This window comes from Dufourea novaeangliae, unplaced genomic scaffold, assembly GCF_001272555.1.
Source record: "Dufourea novaeangliae isolate 0120121106 unplaced genomic scaffold, ASM127255v1 scaffold228, whole genome shotgun sequence".
In the NCBI taxonomy this organism is placed as follows: Eukaryota; Metazoa; Arthropoda; class Insecta; order Hymenoptera; family Halictidae; genus Dufourea; species Dufourea novaeangliae.
In genome coordinates, this window is record NW_015374150.1 from 4,718,053 (window position 1) to 4,737,735 (window position 19,683).

The 19,683-nt window shown below is 46.2% G+C and overlaps 1 protein-coding gene across 1 annotated transcript in view; it reads right to left on the reverse strand.

Moving 5' to 3' along the window:
* Window positions 1-6,773: 6,773 nt before the first annotated feature.
* Window positions 6,774-19,683, reverse strand: part of LOC107191654 (solute carrier organic anion transporter family member 3A1) — a 36,162-nt gene continuing 23,252 nt past the window's right edge. Inside the window, exons 2-12 of the mRNA XM_015580746.1 lie at window positions 12,923-13,428; window positions 12,442-12,824; window positions 12,110-12,327; window positions 11,859-11,999; window positions 11,558-11,680; window positions 9,209-9,373; window positions 8,837-9,032; window positions 8,407-8,557; window positions 7,475-7,715; window positions 7,180-7,308; window positions 6,774-7,092 (exon numbers count right to left, since the gene is read on the reverse strand). Coding sequence (XP_015436232.1) covers window positions 6,923-7,092; window positions 7,180-7,308; window positions 7,475-7,715; window positions 8,407-8,557; window positions 8,837-9,032; window positions 9,209-9,373; window positions 11,558-11,680; window positions 11,859-11,999; window positions 12,110-12,327; window positions 12,442-12,824; window positions 12,923-13,240 — 2,235 coding nt within the window. The 5' untranslated portion in view covers window positions 13,241-13,428 and the 3' untranslated portion in view covers window positions 6,774-6,922. The remainder of the gene's footprint in view (window positions 7,093-7,179; window positions 7,309-7,474; window positions 7,716-8,406; window positions 8,558-8,836; window positions 9,033-9,208; window positions 9,374-11,557; window positions 11,681-11,858; window positions 12,000-12,109; window positions 12,328-12,441; window positions 12,825-12,922; window positions 13,429-19,683) is intronic.

Here is a 19,683-nt window from a genome sequence, read left to right on the forward strand (position 1 = left end):
ATATATATATATATATACACACACACTTTTTTTTTCATTTATTCGTATCTGGTAATAATTAATATACACGAACGCGCTGACACGTTTGCAGGGTGCACGGTGAATCGGTTCTATGTATCTTTGTACAATTATCATCACTGGGTTAAGGGGCGAAAGATCGTTTTGGTTGTACTAACTGGTTTAATTGTCGCTTTTCGTACATCTGTTCTCGCAGGTGTACTGTACCTATACATATACATTTATATATAGTTATACTTTGAATGTTCTTCTTACGAGTTATAGTCGTGAGTCCCGATTCCTCGATGCACTCTGGAAACGGCGATATTCGAAAACGCGCTCTATGGAAACGAGCGGGACTTTTATGCGCGAATAAAAAATAAACGATCCACGTTCGTTTCGTCGGAGTGCTGAGATCTGTTGAGGGTGTCGAACGATTTTCGTTCAATGTAACGCGAAACTAGCAGTCAGATAAAATACTATTTCGTCTTTTTTTTTTCTTTTTTTCATTTTTACACACGTATACCTGACAAATATATATGTGTATATGTATGTGGAGTGACAAGAGCCGTGCTATTGCGTCCGATACCGCTGTTCGAACTGGGTTCAAACACTCGATCGTTAAACCGACTAAAATTGAAAAAGTACCGTAATTCTGGTAGTTAATCGATACTAGATTGGAACAGCTTAATATACAACGAAATATTGTACGTATCGGAGGTGGCAAACAACGCCGCGAATGTACTTTTGGGCTGAAACGGTTAATCCGTGTTAACATTTTATTCTGTAACTTGTCGCATAAATATACTCTTTTTTTTTTTATCTGTTATCCTGTTTTCTATTCGTCGATACTTCTTTGCTGTCCGTTAACGTCACTATTTATTCGAGATCAAACTCGTGGCTTCTAAACGACGAAGAGAAAGTCTGTCGCAGCGTCGTTGAAAGTCTCTATCGCGTAGCTTGTAGCTTGTAGCCTTCAAAATAGTATCTTACCCACTTCTAGAAACTAGACAACGAGAATTCGAGGAGGATAGACGCGATTTCTTTCGGTTTTTAGGCACTTAAACGTCGGGAGTAGTGTGGGAACCTTAAGGTGGAGGTCCGTCGTACGCCTGCTATTTTCTATTTACAGTCTTGTCTGACGATGAGACGCGTGTTACATCTTCCTGGAGGAGTTATGTTTCGACGAACAACATCGCGTGTTCTAATGCCGACCAAAAATTGATGCGTTACCGGGCTAAACTTAGAATCGAAATGTTTACGCAACTTCGTTTACGTTTCGACTGTGTGTGTTTTTGTTCGTGCATCGCGCGAGCGACGCGAGTCAATTCCGTTTTCATGATTCTTTCTAGATATCGCTTTTCCATCGACGAAACGAAATTTTCATCGAGCAACTGTCGTACGGATATTGTTCGTCTCGTCGGAAAAGTAACTGGCTACGCGAGAACTAGCTAAAAATAAGCACGAGAGCAAAACAGACGTACCGTCAACTCAAGTCAACTCAACTCAACTCAACTCAACTCAACTCAATTCGACTCGACACGACACGACATTTACAATACAAATGTAAAGTTCGTTCTGCGTATGCCCGACGATTCAGGCCGGACGCATGTAGAATTAATCCGTATCGCACTTGCACGCATATACATACAACATACATACACGCATCCAACACGGCATCGTGCACTATATCAAAATACACTTACGTCTCCTATAGAGTAATTGATATTTTTTTTTTCTTTTTTTTTTTTTAATATACGTAATGTGTATGAAAATTGAAGCGCACAATACAACGTTAATTCGCGATCGCGAACAAAAATTATAATTAATAGCGATATTCGATAAACAAGAATTAATTGTCGATTGCCATTAAATGGTGGTAAACCAAAATAGTGACAATCGATATCGATAAAACCGAAATTGTATAGTAATCATTAGTATAAAAATGGCATTGTATTCGTTCTTCTTTTTACTCGTTATTTACGCCTGATACACACGCATATGTATTATGTGCATAATTATGACGGCGAGACAACTCTAACACTTTGCAATTTGCATAATTTCAATGATCATTCAATCAGATTCATTAAATTATATAGTTTAACAATAAGAATATCCTCGACGAGGGTGGAACGTTTCAACATGACCACGTCGCGAAAGATATAAATAATTACGAAAATAAAATAGGATAAAAAGCGATCGTGTTGTTGTGTTAAAAACAGTGTGGCCTCGATTTGTTACGCGGAACACACACACGATTCCGGTAATTCGATTCGTTTCTTTTTCGCAAGTTGTTTGTGAAAGTGGTAAAGTTGCATCGATATGGGATTCATAAACCACTCGGTATAATATTTCAGCGAAACGCGCGAATACACGGGCGCGCGTCGCGAGTTAAAGACTAGCAATTATGGTTCTCTTAAAAAGACTACACCGTAATTAGGTAAGACCATGTTTGGGCCGCTGACGTGGCTGATTATCCTATCAGTAGGTATGGTATTCATAAATTCTTTTTACTAAAATATAATTATTATATAGTACTTCGTGTTGCGCCAGTGATCATTTTAATCATCAACGGACGTCCATTTAAATCGTGATCGCGACGGCGTAGAACCGGTTTCTGTCTGTGTAGTTTTAAAAATTATCTTGGATTGTCGAACTTCTTGTATACACATGAACAGGTTCCTCTCATAGTGGAACGTTTCGATGAGAATTTAACGATATCGGTCGAATCTCGAAATACGGTACGAGTTCGGTATCGGATGCATAAACGGTCGTTGTTTAAGAATCTTATCGATGGTAAATTCGTGACGTTAAAATGGAAGGTAGTATAAATTGTTCCTTGTAATGTTCACCCTCGCGAACATGTACTCATGAACACGTTGAGTATGAAATAAGAAGGGGCAGTAATCAGAGAGCTGATCAATTCTCGCGGTATAAGAGTATTTTGATCGATTGGCAGTAAATGGCAATAGGCAGTGTTCGCTGCGATCGCATCGTCGCGCCATCGCGTTTTTTCTTTGCTGTCGCAAACGCGCATACCAACCGGGAGGGCGAATGATTTCGGGATAATAATACAATGAAAACCTTGTTGTGTGACACGCAAGGACGTCCGTGAGCTGCGAAATTGCGGAAAAAATCAACGAATCGTTCGTCGGGGCCTGTAGATTTGTGTGCTGGCTGGCGCAACACCCGGAATTAAAGATCGAGACTCTGTCGCTCCACGCCACGATTATTTTGGCAATTATTGTACTCTCCTATATTTACAAATCTATCGTACACGTAATTACGCGATCGTGTATCGAACACGCGGAATACACTTTGCTCGCAGTACACCTCGTCGCTCATTTTATATCCGAAAAATAAAACAGGATTCGATTAAAATCCGTCCGTTCCGGTTCCTTTCGTGAACAAAATAGACGGACGAACTCGAAAATTCTCTTTCTCTCTTTCGCTCGTACTCTGTTATATAACGGAGAGAAAAAGAGACAGAGTGATTGAGGGAGGGAGAGAGAGAGAGAGAGAGAGAGAGAGAGAGAGAGACAGTGAGTGAGGTTCTCGTCGACGATCGCGAAGCCTCCGTTTTCGGAATTTTGAGGAAAATATACGCATGCGCCGTCGTTTTCACGATTCATACGCAAGAAAAAAATATCTCTGTGTTCGACGAACGCATGGGACAATGGCTGGTTACCTCTCGCTCTCTCTCGCTCTCTCGCTCTCTCTTTGATACATATTTTATGGCCATCGTATCGATGGAAAATCCAAACGATCGGTACATTCGGAACAGAATCGAACGAAAGAGAAAAGCGCGTACAATACGCACAAGCTAATTTACTCTTTAATCCCTCCTCTGGCAAAGCTGCTCCAAGTAATTGTACGTTGGTTTCACGCATCAAAAAAATTCTGAATCCTAACGATTACGGGTAATCTTGTTGTAGGAATTCTTGTCATTTCTTCGAAATTGTTGCCGCAATTTTATTCAGCTTTTGCAAAAAAACGTGAAGTTGTCAACCAAGGATTAAAGTTATTCGCGTCATCCGAACTGTTTCGTTTCGTAGGTAATAAAAACAATTGGTTTGTCGTTTTTCTGAAAGTAGGTACATGAACGAATTTTGGCGTATCTGTCCAGGTAACGCGGAAGAAACGAGAGAAACATGAAAATTGAAAAATTCGTTTTTGAACAGATAGAATCGCGTCTGAACAGCCTTGTTTTCGTCCAGCCGTACTCGACACGCGAAACAGAGATGGATGAACGAGAACAGATGGATTCAAAGGGTGAATCGGCTCGGCGTTACGCGCTCTGTGCTTACACGGTGTGTGATCGATTACAATCTAGATCATACACTCGTTTCGAATACAAAAATACAATTCTCGATTGAAGATCAACGGATACACGAAAGGCCGTAACTGCCTCCGTGCTCTATTCTTCGTATTCGCATCGTCAACGGTTCAACGGTACGAGTGTCCACGCGTAAACATACACACAAAACACATATAATATATGTACATGCAACATGTAACGCGTTTAATCCTTTCGATGCAAGATATCATCGAAGAGCCAATACAATATCGTATTGGTATATACACACATCACACATCGTTCTCGATCATCGCGTCATCTCGAGAAATCGACTGCTCGATTACGTATCAACGTGAGAACGTGCAACGTACTTTTTACCAAAGCGTGAAAAAAGCAGTATTCGTTTTCCCCGAGTCGTTCGTTTTCTTCGGTGTCTTTACATTCCGTGAAATCCATCGATCGAAACGCGCAATAAAAATTGCCTTCCCTCGAACACACTGAAAATCCGATGCGAAATTAAACTATTCAGATCCCGACTTAACTTTAAAAGAAATGCAAACTCTACTTCTGCTCGCGCTCGTTTTAGGAACGATTCTCCGGTCTCTGGACTCGACGGAGAAGTGCAGAACCGTTCGAACAAAAATATATTTCGAAATTTTCCAAAAATATACATTTCCCTTTCCTCGGTCCAATCTACTTCGAGGAGACCGATAACACCGGACTGCCGTCTTACGTGGAGTTGTAAAATACCCGTGCGACATTCTTTTTGTAATATAGTACGTATTATTCTCTTGGTTTCCGTTCATTGCTTTACCCTGCATCGAAATCGTCTTGTACACCGACCATTTGTTCCAATCGCCAATGTTCCAAATCGTAAAAGTTTATTTCGCTTCAGGCAAAACCTTTCCGAAACGTAACCAGTACCGTCGATATATCAGCAATGTCCCTGTCCAACGCGTTTCTATTTCCCGATTCGTCTCCTTTTAGTCGTTTTTTTTTTTCGTTTCACTATTCCTTCATTCCTCTTTGTTTCTTAATTCCAGCCCTCTACTCTTTCTTTTCTCGCCGATTCCGCATTATCCTCTATAGTTTTATATTAATAATAAACATTACGTTTTCTTCTCTCTCGTCCGTTTCGTCGTCAAATACTCTAAAAATATGTCCTATGTATATTTCTTCGTTTCATTCACACTCTCCGCCCTTTCTTCTCTCGCGCAACCACGCACGCACGCACACACACACACACACACACACATTCACTTTGTCTCTGGCTCTCTTGGTTACAATCACGAATCTTCATTTTTCCGTGTATTTCGTTCGAAATAAATGTCAGCCTCATACATGCATACATCGTAAACCGTTTGTCCCCGATATCGACCGTGTCGTTTCAGCTAGAAAATCAAAGACAGCCGAGAACTTGTTGAAGACTAGGCCGAGAACTGGAAAAGGTCGAATCGATGAATTGAGACGTTCGTTTCGTCGACTCGAAACGAACGTCTCAATTTATCGATTCGACCTTTCCCAGTTCTCGGGGGATCGAGAGAAATTAGAATACGCAGAATAGGAAACAGCGACGCATCATGACTCTACCGAGATATCGTAAAACTGTAAAAAGTTTTGACATGTCGTGAAGAATTTTGCTGCCCCCACACCTCCGCCGCTCAAATGAAAGAGAAAAAAACGTACGTTTCGAGCAGACAATCCAAGTAACCGTACGATACGATGCTATGGAAACCATACCTAGAGTCCAGCGCATACACCTCGTCCACGCGCACTGTACACACACGACCTCTTCCTTCTCCGTCTTCGTCCACGAAGAAACTGGATGAGTGAATCCTAATGACTGACTGGTCGAATGGAATGATCGACGAGTTCGCTCCGGGGGGTAAAGATCCGGGGACCGATGGACGCGCTTCTAGGATCTGACTCGTGTATACTATATCCGATACCTCCTGTTCCGACGTTTTCCGAACGACACGTACTTCCATCGATTGTTGGGCAACATTTGTACGCGTTGCCGGCCAGTCGATTTCTCCAGGGGTCATCGATACGGCGGCCGCGTGCATCTCCGGTTCCCCAGCCGATCGACCACCCCTCTCCCTTTCTTCTCTCTTCGTTCTCGCGTGATTCCGTTCGCGCTCATGTTCCACGTTAACGACGACAACGACGACGACGACGACGACGACGACACAGCCTCTTTGGAAACTACGGGCGTATCCCAGCCCAGTCTAGGACTGCCACCTTCGATAGTCGATTCGCGACGCGACCCTCTACACTTCCCGCTTCTAGGTTCCCTGTCGGACTGCGAAACGCGATCGACGCAAGCACCATTTAAAATCGAGACATTTGTCGTTGGATGACGCTCGGTCCGCTCGAACGGAGTCCACGGAACCCACAAAGCCCACGAAGCCCACGGAGCCCACGGAGCCCACGATTCCCATGAAGACCATGGAGCTCGTGTAGCCCACGGGCTCGAGGAACACAACGTCGACCACCGATCCGCCATCCGGCGTTACTACTGGCACCGAATCTTCGTCGGTTAGGAACACCTCGCGTCGCTTCGTCCCGGCTTACGACGCTAAATTCAGGCCTGATTTTCGGGATACCGTAACAATCGGCCGACGCCCTTCACAAATAGTCGTTCTCGACGGCTTGCGCATCCTGAGACTTCAGGGTGGCCATCTCCTCTACGGTACCCTCCTCTGCTTCCTGCTCCTCCACGAAATTGATGCTTCCGGCTTTATACCAGACCACTATGTCCACCACGAACGCCAGAATTAGGATGCCGCCGGTTGTACCTATCGAACGCAACACCAAACATGTACAATCGTATTCCTCGAACGAACAAACGATCGCAAAGGCTACATTTCGAAACGCGCACGTACCGTGATAGAACATTCTGAAAACGTTTGAGTCGTAGAGCCAGCAAGCACCTCGCTCGCCGCAAGCGTACTCCCATACGAGACAAGCAGAGTCCACTACAGCACCATAAACGATAGGACACGGGACGTTACCTGGAATCAAAGGATGCACGGATGAACACACCGCAGCCTCGGTAAGAGTGCTAACTACTGCGTCGACCGCGAACTCGGTTAATTTCCTTGTAATAATCGCGGCGCTCATCTGCCGCTCGACAGAAACAACACGATCCAATTAGATGGACCAGCCAAAGATAATTACCGAACAGGCCGATGGCGAACTGTATGAGACCCAAAGCCATCGCCTTGTCTCGTGGATCCACGCACCGTAGAATCAACAGCATCGAGCCCACCTCGCTGGTCGAGTGGATGAAAACGAACACCGAGAAAAGTACCATGTAAACCCAAAAGTTACTGCACTGGAGTTCGCAGTAACCAATCATCGCCGTGCTCGTTGTTCCCGGTGTCGTTAGGTTCGGCCCGATACACTGGCAGTTGTTAAACTGTAAGCAGCGAAAACCGAGATTATTAAGACAGTCGGAATGACGGTGGTACCCACGCTGCCATCCATGGTTTTGCGTGGACACGAATACCGAGCGTGCGACATCTTATTAAAGTGTCTCGATGGAATCCGAGCGCGGAACAACGTAACAAACTCCGCTTGTAATTTCCGAACGAAAATTCGAACAACTAGAAATTAAACGTTTCCGACATAACCACCAACCAGTCGCGTTCAATTGCGAAAGCGATGACTCGCGGCGTTACGCAATCGACGAATCATTGTGTTCCATAAGCGCGAATAACTCGATTTCAACCATAAATGGTACAGCGGTGAACACATTTCTGTCCTAGTTACATGTTACATACTGTCATCGACAATTATCACCGCGGCAGCACTTGAAATCCACTATACTCGTATGTCAATACCTGTGTCCCGGCGCGAGATGACGTTATTCGGTGCGCACAATCGGAAGAGAATACACCAAATAGACGAGATTCATGGTGAGCAGCGATTCGTTTCAGTATCGCGGCTACTTAATTCCTCTTGAAACCAATGCGATGATCTTCAAAGATATTCCGGATATCCCAGTTCAGAAACATGCAGCAGTCTCACGAATTCGACTTCCGAATTCATCGAAAGTGTTCACGCATCGAAATACAATCGCGACCATCTCTATTCTGTATTGTACTCACCGAATCTACTTTGCCGTCGACTATAGTGTAGTTGGAGCAACCGGCGTGACACGCGGAAAAATAGGTCTGACCGTCGGCACCGCAAATCGGACTGAATTTGTTTCTGTCACAGTCACAGCTAACGTCGCAGGTTGGCTCGAAGTTCGACAATCTGCAGGGAACAATAAAATTCCAATGAAAAACAGAACTCCAAAATCATTGGACCACGAGTGTGACAGCAATCTATTATTAGAATCACGGGCGTAATAACTAATTTTCGAATATTAACTTTCACATTTGAAGAAAATGTATGGAAAATGGGATGTATGGAAAATAGAACATACAGAAAGGAAACGCTATCGAAGGTAAATAGTTCCAAGGGGTGACCTGTTAATCGAAAAATCGTGGAAAATAGGAGACACGAAGGGGAAGGTAGTCAGAGCTCTCTTACCCATTGGAATGCGAAACCAGACCGGCGAAATCGTCCATCGGGCAGCCGATGAACATCAGCACACCCATGCCGATCGCATAGACAACCGCCGTGAACGCGATCCAGGCTGCGACAAACCTGGCGTTCGGTTTTGCCCTCAAAATGAACACTCCGCTAATTATAATACCCAGACCCATCACTAAAATACCACCGACACCTGCGAAAAAGTGAAAGAAAACAAACGGGAATGGATTGAAATGGAATGAAAATTCACCGTACAACCGATTAAGAGAAACAACCACGGACATCGTACATAATCACCTTCGTCGAGAGCTTTTTCGACATCGGTGAACGATTCGCCTCGCGTGTCGATTCGCGAAAAGCGAAAATTACCTGAGATCATGTTCGCATGATGAGCCGGCAAGCGAAATTGGCTCTCGAGGTACTTTGGCAGGAAGGTGTAGAGGCCGGCGATCGGTAGGATGTGCAGTACGCTGCTGGCCGTGCGGAACATAAGAATGTCGTTCTTCAACAGCCTCTGCACCGCATTAGGGAAGTCTGCAACAGGTAGAGAGAAGCCGAGGTGTAGTACTGTAGTCGTCGGTGCGCGAACAACGCGTCCCGCTCCGCTCCGATCCGATCCGATCCGCGCAATCCGTCCCAGCCGCTCCCAGTCCCAGTCCCAGTCCCAGTCCCAGTCCCAGCAGTCCCGCGATTTACATCGCGTCGAACTCTTATTTATTAGCCGTATTCTACCGTATTATTCGCGATTTCGCGAACACGCGAATCGCTCGTCCCGCCTCTGCGCCTCGTGGCTCTGCATTTTCTCTTCGTGCCTCTAAAACTCGATCCGCAATATTTATGAACTCGAGTATGAACGACCAGCTAATTAGTCGACAAGATCGGGTTTTATTCTGCTCCCTTTTCGACGGAACAGTGGAAACCCCGGTGTTCGGAGTGTCTACCGGCCATCACCGCACGAGAAAAAAGAGAACGAAAGAACGAAACCTGGCGGCGCGTAAGGAGAACGAGTATCGATGTTTGGCTACAACCTACAACGCGTTAAAAGTCCTTGCTGCTCGTTCGCAATGATAACTGGCTTTCCTCTCTATGCGAAGATTTTTGTTTTCTTTCGATTTTCCTTGTTTTTGCAGAATCTTCGGCAAAAACAACCAGTTCCGATCGAAGAAACATTTCGGTAAATAAAAGCCGGAAAAACGACAAGTAACGAATGACGGAAGAACTGTCCGTGTTTCGGTCGATTGGACGAACCATCGTCGATGTCAAAATGATCATAAGAAAAAGCAGATTTGGACAAGAGAAGGAAGGGGATTCGAGAAGCAAGAGCACGCCGAGGAACGCAAAGAAACACGTTGAACGCCGCGGCGGTGATTGCATCCATGCAAGGTTTCCGTTCGAGAAATCCTCGGCCTCGGTGGAAACTAGCATTAAGGATGCCTAGGACTGCTCTAGGCTTCCTGGAAGAGTAAGCAAGAATCGTGGCAACCCCGCATAGAGACGTCCTGCAGACCATGAGTAGACAAACGTGACCAACATTGCGCTCCGTGTATTATCGCGACAACCCCGCGGCAACCGCATACATATACATATATGTATACAGGGTGGCCTTTCGCGACGAGCCACTTCTGAACAACGCCGCGGCACTCTAATTTCGATAACGCGATGCAATATTGAAATCAAACGATACTCGACCCTATAATTTTCTCGTTCCTGGCGGAAGTCGACTTTTTCTTAGTCAACGAAACGACGTTTTCGAAACGTATCGACGAACATTTGGTGTTCCATTTTTGAAGCACCTTTCTGGAATGATGTATATTACAGACATAATGTCCAGCTTTGTCGAGGGTCGAGAGGAAGAAGAAGAAGAAGAAGAAGAAGAAGAAGAAGTGCGAGAGAGAGCGTTTGTGAAAATTTTCGCAACAAGGTACGGGAGAGAAAGACATTAAGAAGGGAAGGGAAGGGAAGGGAAGGGAAGGGGGATTGGTATGGTAAGGCAAGGGGCGAAACGCATCCGGATTTCTGGTCTCTCCGGTGTGGCGTGTGCACGTAGGAGTAAAGATCGGCGTGTCTGTGCGGACGCGCGGGGCCCCGTGTGTGTGCGTGCGTTAATAATGATGACTGACCGACTGGTGCACTAGGTGGGGCAAGTTCACGGCCATGCGTCGTGCATAGCGCTCGGTAGGCACGCGCGCGTGCATTTCTCCGTGCATATACGGTCGTGTTCTTCTGCACGGGGATCCGTTCCTCGTGGGGAGAGAGACTTATCTCAGCTGTCTCGTGCACCTCGGCCGACATAATACATGCTAGCGCGACGTAACCGAACGTAAATACACACCGTATTTCGTCGCCTCGCAACTCCGCGCTCTGCGCGTCGATTTCCCGACATTCGTCACCGGTTCTGTGCTCGCGATTCAGAACCGCGATCGATGTTCATCGACAGGTACACGAATACAAAAAAGCACACTTTCGCAGCTGTTCTCGACGGAGTTCGCGAACAATCGCTTTCGACTATCGTACATGTAACGAAAAATCTGCCACGGTTAATGCAACACTTTGTACGATAGTCTCAACTATCTCGTTGAATCTTCCCCGAGCCAACCACGAGACATTCGGGGAGCCATAAAATCGAATTAAACCCCCTCTGATCCGATGCCGCGCGGCTTAAACATCGGCCTCCCTCTGACGAACGGATTCGCGTCGCTGTGATAAATCAGGACTTACCTCTGAGGCTGGGCTTTTTCGAGTCCGATCGTTTCGGCGGCGTTCTGCTCGCGGGCAACCTCGTCGGAAACGCGAACATTCCTATGCTGACCAGCATCAGCATAGCGGATATTAGCACCAGACCTGAAACATCGAACGCAACGGATGCGCTTTTTTCAGACACTGCACGGAACGATGCCGAAAATTTGTACAGCGAATTAGCGAAATCTGCGCGGAGAATCCTTTGGAAAGAGATCACCGACCTCCAACCAAGCGAAGGAAGATTCTCTCTCGGACGAGAGGCGGTAGAAATTCAACTTACCGAGCCACCATGCCCCGACCCATCGCGGGTCTGTCGGCGTGATTTGCGGATTCACCGACAAGTCTGCGTAAATCATCGTGCACAGGGAACCCAGAATGAACCCTAGAGCCGGGCCGAGGATCCTCACGCCGATAGTGATTGCTACAACAAAGACATTTACCGTGTTGGTGTATCGCGTCCGTGTACGAGAGGCAGGCGAGACGACAGACGACAGACGACATCTCGGACCGCTATGCGAAAAAAAAGCTTACCAAAGTACAGTGGGCTTTCCCTGCTGGCTACGTTGTCGTCGATGTAAGGAAAGGTATAGACCGCCGTCTGACCCATGCCAACACCCAACAACGATACGAAAAATATCGCCAAAACCACCGTCTTTATTTTACTCTGTATCATCTGCTCCGCCTTGAAATCGCCCTCGCAGTAGTCGACCATGTCGCTCCGTGCCGGTGTCGTCGAGGAGATCCACAACCTTTTCACCGCGAAACCAACGAGTTTACGTACGTATGTATGTATGTATGTATGTATGTATGTATGTATGTATGTATGTACTGTACATGTATAGGTACGCGAGGTTATTACTTACTCGTCGAGCGTCATGTTCTCCGGTCGTTCCTGCAACCTGCAGAGGTTCGCGGGTATCGGATCGGTACTGTTCCGCCCTCCTCCTTCGCCCCTCGGTCCCACACCACTCACCAACATCTCGTTCTGATGGATCAGCTGTTCGCCGAAGATGAAATGGGGCATCGAGCAGGTGAACGAGCTCACCGCGAACAGGATCATGCCCCAAGCGATCCACTTAGGCCGATGACCTTGGCCCCCGTAGTACGTGAGCAGAAGAGACGAACCGATCTGGCCGATCTCCGTTGCCGACATTATGATACCGGTGGTCTTCGATTGGATCTGGAAGAGCTTCTCGATCGTCGTGATCACCGAGACGAAGTACGTGAAGTACATTCCCTGAAGAACCTGTAATCACGATACGCGCGGTAGAATCGATCCTCGCGACCAGCTCAAGATTTTTCTATCGTGTGTTCGAGTCGAAAGCAACGTGCTCCGATACTGACCCAAGTGATGCAGAAGGTGACCAAGAAGGCCTGCTTCGTGGCAAAATACTGAAGCCAGTGCGGCCTGCACGGACCCCAGCCGCAAGATACGTCCGCGTCATCGAACTCCGTGTGCAGGCTACTCGATTTCTCGTCGGACACGATCAGCTTCCCGTTTTCCGTCCCAACCATCTCGTGCAGCTTCCCGTTCGGTATCGAACCGTTATTGTTGTGCTGTTTACCGCATATCAATCCGTTCCCGTTCGCCATCTTTGGTGGGATTATCGTGAGCGCCTCGACGTTTCCGTTCGCTAGGATCTGCGTGTCCTCACCCGCCATGATATCCTTCCAAGATATAAAGCGACACTCCCTCTCTCTCCCTTTGTCCTCTGTCTTGATTCTCTCGGTTTGTCGCTCCGTTGCTTCTCGTTTCTGATCCTCTCGACCTGACGCACCCTCTAACCAGGATTCTTCCTCGTAGGAGAGTCCCCGCGGCCGCTCAGACGGTTGGATCTCGAATGCTCAGCCTGAAATTTAACCGATAGAAACTCGTTACAATTCTTCGACGGGAACATCGGTGTACTGGCATAAACCCCCCGGTATCGACTAGCCTCAGGATTTCATCGTCGCGCAACGGGAGGCACAGTGTAAGTTACCAATTCCGGAATTAACCTCTACACCAACTTTCGATGTTTGCAAGAAGGTCAAATTTCGAAAGTAGGTACCGATGAAACTACATCGAATCGATCCTGTCTAACGCGACGCACGACGCGACGGTTCTGTGTTTGCGTAAACGGTCGAATCGATAGGTAGGTGTCTGTGTTTCTTGTTGTTCGCATTACAGCAGAAATTTTCAATATTAACCGGTTCAGTATTTGGTCTTTAATGCAGAAAACAGCAGTCGCAACGTGCTCGCAGATAAATCGTAAAAACTACAACCGTGATTTATCATTCGTTCGCGTTCAACGCCTCCGAGATGCACTTTTTCTTTTTAAATGTCCAATTTATGCGCGTCACGGTATTATTTATAATATAACGACAATGCCTCGAGTCTTCTTCGTCTTGTGTTTCTTGGAAATCACGATTGGCTTTGTTCCACGGCAAATGAACTTTCACAACCTCGTTCAATCTCCGACAATCTCCGACAACCACTCCATCTTCCTCGAATATTCACAGAAGTCGACGCAGACTCCGAGGAGACGCTATCGTTGTCAGTTCTATGCGCTACAGTTTTCAAAAAAACTTCACGGCATGGACTGTTTATATCGGGACTAGAAACGAGCGGAACACGAAACCGAAAGCATTTGCGATTGATCACGCGCGTACACGCCTTTCTCCATGTGATTGACAGAGAGGAAACGCGCGGTTTAACTGAAACACGGCCTGTAGCTGTAGCTGGTGGTATCCTCTCGCTTTCATCCGTGCCCGACTTTCCTCATTTCCCTCGCGTTCCATTGCACCGGCTATCCTACCGATGCGGTTTTCACTGACAATGAGTAGGAGTTGGTACGCGGACTAGAACGCGCCTCGAACCACACAACGGGTGTCCGACAAGTATTCCCTCCCGATTCTCGCGACGTCATTTTCAATCCCGTCGATTCAGTTTTTACAGATTCACTCGGACCGATGGCGAAACGAAACAAGAGCAACAACTGAACTCGATATGTTCTGGAACATAGGAGTTCTTCGCCGATGCAACGCGTCGTCTTTGTCACGCGCAAAACTACTCCAATACCTAACCGGAATGCAGTGACTAAAGATACAAAGACGCATTTTTAAAAACCTTAACACTCCATCGATGCAAGGGGGATACTGCCCCGAGAAACTTCCCGTCGGACGGACCCGCGTTGGATAATAAACTCGAGAAGAACGGTGAACAGACCGAGATTTTATTTGAACGTTAATTGGCTGTGTAGGATAGCTGAACCGTGAAACACCAGTCTAAGAATACGAATGTGTTTACGGAGGAGTGTCGTTTCAGTGCGCCATTGACCCGTTAATGTTTAACGGCCGTGCAGCATATAGGTGTACATATGTATGTGTTGCAATATATCGCGCGTATTTAACCTCCTCCGAATCAATTTATACATATAGTCGGAGCCCCCGTACGCGTTCAACGGAATTCACAGTGATTCTCCTCGAAAAAAAAAGAAAAAAGAAAAAAGAAAAAAGAAAATTTCCTATAGATCTCTGCCATAAGGTATACCGATCGAAAGGCAAACGATGGATCGTCCCCGAAAAACGGTGTTTTGTCCATTTGACGATAGTTATAATCGAATAATCGAATTCCGAGAAAGACTTCGATAATACGTAGTCCCGAGAATAATGAGATTCCCCAGGGGCAATCACCGGCGAGAACGGATCGGAGATTAAGAAGTTCAATTAGCTGGGAACTTTCGCCGGTTAAGGAGGACAATGTCGACACACGCGTATCGAGGCTGCAATCGGAATGAAATCGAAAGGGCCCGGGAGGGGGAGAAGAGCGATCTCCTTTTTACCTATCGTAAATCCTTTTCGGACAACTTGCCCGCTAAAGTGAAAATCTTTTGCTGCTGTTGGTACCGCGGGTTCGCGATCCGCGATTCCGTCGTCGGGCCACGGATGCCACGTCGATGAATCACACGTCTCGAAATCATCCATTAAATCGTTCTTCGTTCGTTTTGCCGTTCGAATATTTTGCAAGAAATCGTCGCGTGCATATTCATGAGGGGTATTTCACGATACCCTCGCCATACTTCGTCGCGGATCTCCTCGTCGAAAAAATCGAATAACGGTAAGTAGATAGGTACGTACGTAGGTATATGTATATAGGTATGTATATTTTTCACGTTCAGAGCCGTGAAATAGATTTCTTCGAGTTCCAGCGATACAGGCAACGGCGGCGGCAACGATATTACAATGTTAAGAAACCCTTGTAGCACACGAAATCTGAGAAATATAGCGTGGCGGCGGCGGCGGCGGCCAATTAGGACCATTTCCACGAGCATTGTGTGTTTTCGTTCGGAATCTCATAGACTCCCGTGAAACCGGCTATGATGCAACGAGAAAAGAAATTTCCGGTAATAAATTGTCGTGGTATGTTGCGCCGTAGGCTTGAATGGGGACTCAAATACACTCGTAACAGTCGTCGCGCGGAGAGCCCACGTGCGCGCACTTCTCCAAGAAGACATGTAAAACTTGGGAGCTCCTTTTCTCATTGGCATCGAAAAGTATACTCTCTCGATTCGAGAGGTTTGCGCATCGAATCGGAAAGCTTGCGATCGCGTAAAGAATCTGTATGATCGCGATCGCGGCACAGAAAGATCGACCTGCCCGGCTGAAAGAACGGCTGGGGAACACGGACGAGCCGTATACATACAGAGCAGAGGAGACGTGTAAGCACTAGTACGTACACGAAAACAGCGGCGTTACAGCGGAGATACTTGGTCTAGGTCGCCTTTCACTGTCCTACTGACGTCTCGTGGTTAGTTGGTTAGTTGCTCTATTCTACTACGGCTACCGCTCAATGCCAGCGTGCACAGCGCGTCGTCGTACAGAGCGACTCAAAAGAAACTATCGAACGACGAAGGCAAATAACGCCGGAGATAGATCCTTCCGCGTCGCGCCGACCTTCGTGGAGACAATACCGCAGGTCTTGTATTCCTGGCACACTTTTTGCCACCCTTTCACGATCAATTGCCCTTTTCAAACAACTTTTTACGCGGTCGTTCGGCTCATGTGTACGGAGCCTAGCCGTTCGATCGAGAACGAACGGCCTCGAGTGTTTCGAGCGTCTAGAAAGCGCCAACGATCGAACGCGTCCGCCTCGCTCGCAAATCGAAAAATCCATCGGTTACCTGACTTTTTGCCGGAAAGCCGTCGCATTTTATCACAGGAGAATCGATATCGTGCCGTACTGGTGAGCAAAATACTTGGACCATTGCAGAACCAACAACAGCTTTCGATATGCACTAGATCAAAATTAACGTCGTCTTGAAATACATACGATCAACGAAATCAAAACGAGCGTCCCTCTTCCAGCAGACGGTGGTCCACGCGTGTCAACATCGATTCTGCAAAGGCGCCGGTTTTACCCAGTAACGGGCTTCGAATCGATAAGGGCGCAACGACGCGAAACAAACGGACTTTCCGTGTCCCGGTGTCCCCAGGCCACTTGTTCAGGGTGCGGTCCGTAGGTGTTCTTTTTTCTTTCTTTTCGATCTTCAAAGATCGATCGTGAGATTTCAGTCCCGTCGGTCCTAGCCGGACCACGCGGAAAACCGAACACTCCTCTCTGGTATCAAGTCTGTCTCGTGTCTTTCTCGTGTCTTTTCGAATATTCTTCCCGCGAAGCCGGAATTGACGAGCGAAAGGATCGATTCGACGTTCGTTTCGTATTCGCAGCGATTCGCTGTCGATCGGCAGCTCGATGCCGGCGCGGCGTGTGTATATCGGAAATCGTTGCAAATGCCTTCAAGAAAGTAAGTGGAAAGCAGCAAGATTTATATTCCACTTTGATGTTCCCAGCAAACTTGTTGAACCTGATCTTGAATCTGGTTTACAGTGATACGCTTACTTATATGTACCTATATGCACGTGGTGCGGCGCAGTCCAAGCAACGCCGAAGAATAATTCGAGTCAGTTTTGCGGAACAATAAATAATAAACGGTGTTGAGAAGTGGCTAGAATCAACGAGAAATGATTCTAATGGCCGGCTGATGATACGCTCGTGTACCCACTCCTGTTTCTTTTTATTATCATCATCGATCGTCGATTTCCATTAAAGAGCGACAAGATCGAACGGTAAACTAATAACACTTGGAGGAAATTTAACTGTTCGTTCCTTAACTGTACGTGTTTGTTCAAAGAAAGCTACGAATCGCTGAAACTCCCGAAATTACGAACAGAGTTCCGCGATCTACGGGCTACGGGGCCGGGCGTGCCAATTCTACGGACACTTGATTCTTCTTTTACACTTGGCCAGCCAACCGTGGAATTCTAATTCCATCTGTAATATACAACACCGAAATTACAAGTCTTCGCAGGAAAGAGAAGCTGTAATCGAGCGAGAATGAAAGTCACTATCATTAAATCACAATTGTCGTGAAAACCGAAAGTGGCGAAAGCATTGTAATTCCCGTGCCACGAACAATGCTTGAATCTCGAATCTGGTCTCGTTCCGGAGAGCAAGAAATGCAAAGTAATTACGAAGACCATGGTAGAAACGATTCAGCCATCTTTCTGGCGTAACGAGTCACAAACAAACTTCGAAACATTTTAATACATCGAAAAGTCGGTCTTTGCCGATGTCTAGTAATTACAATTACATTAAGGTGAGATAGAATGTGCGATCAAAAAGCAAGACTTGAGCTTGAAAAAGGAAAGTTTAGCGGAAACCGGTGAAAAAATAACTGGCCGAAAACAAGAGTGAAAGGGAATAATGAACTATTCACTCGGACATATCCATCGGTCAAAGAAAAGTAAGAGTTTAATGGGAAGTAGAACATGAAAATCATGTCATTAGAGCAGCAGAGAGAAGAAGAAAGGCCACTCAACGAAAGTTCAGACTCGTTCTCGGTACTTTTTCCGTGGCCGTTCGCAGAATTCGAAGCATGACATAAAATGCCACGTTCCAAGGACTTTCCATTTTTCCAACTCTGTTCTGATCGATCAACCCCCGACGTTGGTTACACACGTCCATTGCACGTTCGGCGTCGATCTTCGAAATTTATAGTATCGCGGGTCTGTTAATAGCCCGTCGAACCGATGCAGCTGGTAATGATAGATAAACGTTACGATATTAATAACAGTCGATATATTCGTAGCGGTGATAAACTACGTCGGAAATTATGGGTAATAAAGGTTCAAGAGTGCGCTTTTTGCGCAGCCTTTATTATATCAGCTGCTCCTCGAGTAGAGATCTCGTTAACTTTGTAGCGAATAAACCGCCCCGAACGAAAACGAGCACCACACGACAGACTCGAGCCGACCTGGGTGAATTCGAGTGCAAGCCCATTTGTGCGATTCCAAAGGATTCGTGACCAAAGACGATGTTCGTAACAATCGTTCCTTGGATATGGATCGAACAAACTGATAACTGAATCGTATTAGTAGCCGATTAAATAATTTCACGTCAAAGCTACCCAATCAGCAGAGTGATTTTCGCTTCACATAGCAGCAGGTATCGGATGACTCCTGTTGTATCCTACATGTTGTTCGGTAGCTTCTTTTACGCGTTAAAACTTGCGCGGAATGTTTTATGTCCCAAGCGTAAGAAACAAAGTTGCGTATTGCATGTGCGTATCGGTGTATATATTCGCAAGTTCTAAAAGTTGATATAATTTATCTTCGGTACGACGATCTAGGTCGAAACTTGAAATTCTTCCTCTTAAAATTAATCGTCGATCGTTTCGTTACGGTCACCGTATTTCTAGAAGAGGAGAGAACGCCATCAACTGCAATCGAACACGCGCGCACGTAAAATCCGGTTCGTTTAGGAGACCCATTGATTTAAAGTATTTGAAAACGATATTATGCGGAATTGCCGTAATAATTGTGGATTAATCAGGAAAATCCAGCCCCTTGAAATCAACCCCAACATTATTACCGGCAACAATAAACATCGTTCTTGAAATTACATCAGACTCGATTAAGCGGTTAATCGCTGCAACGAGACGTAATCCAGTATTTGCGGGTATCTATTATAAAACCATGCCTCCTTTTCAACCGTATGATTGGCCAAAACAATTTACACGACTTCGACGGACAGTCGCAATCGGGATCGGTGTCTCCGAACCATCGTG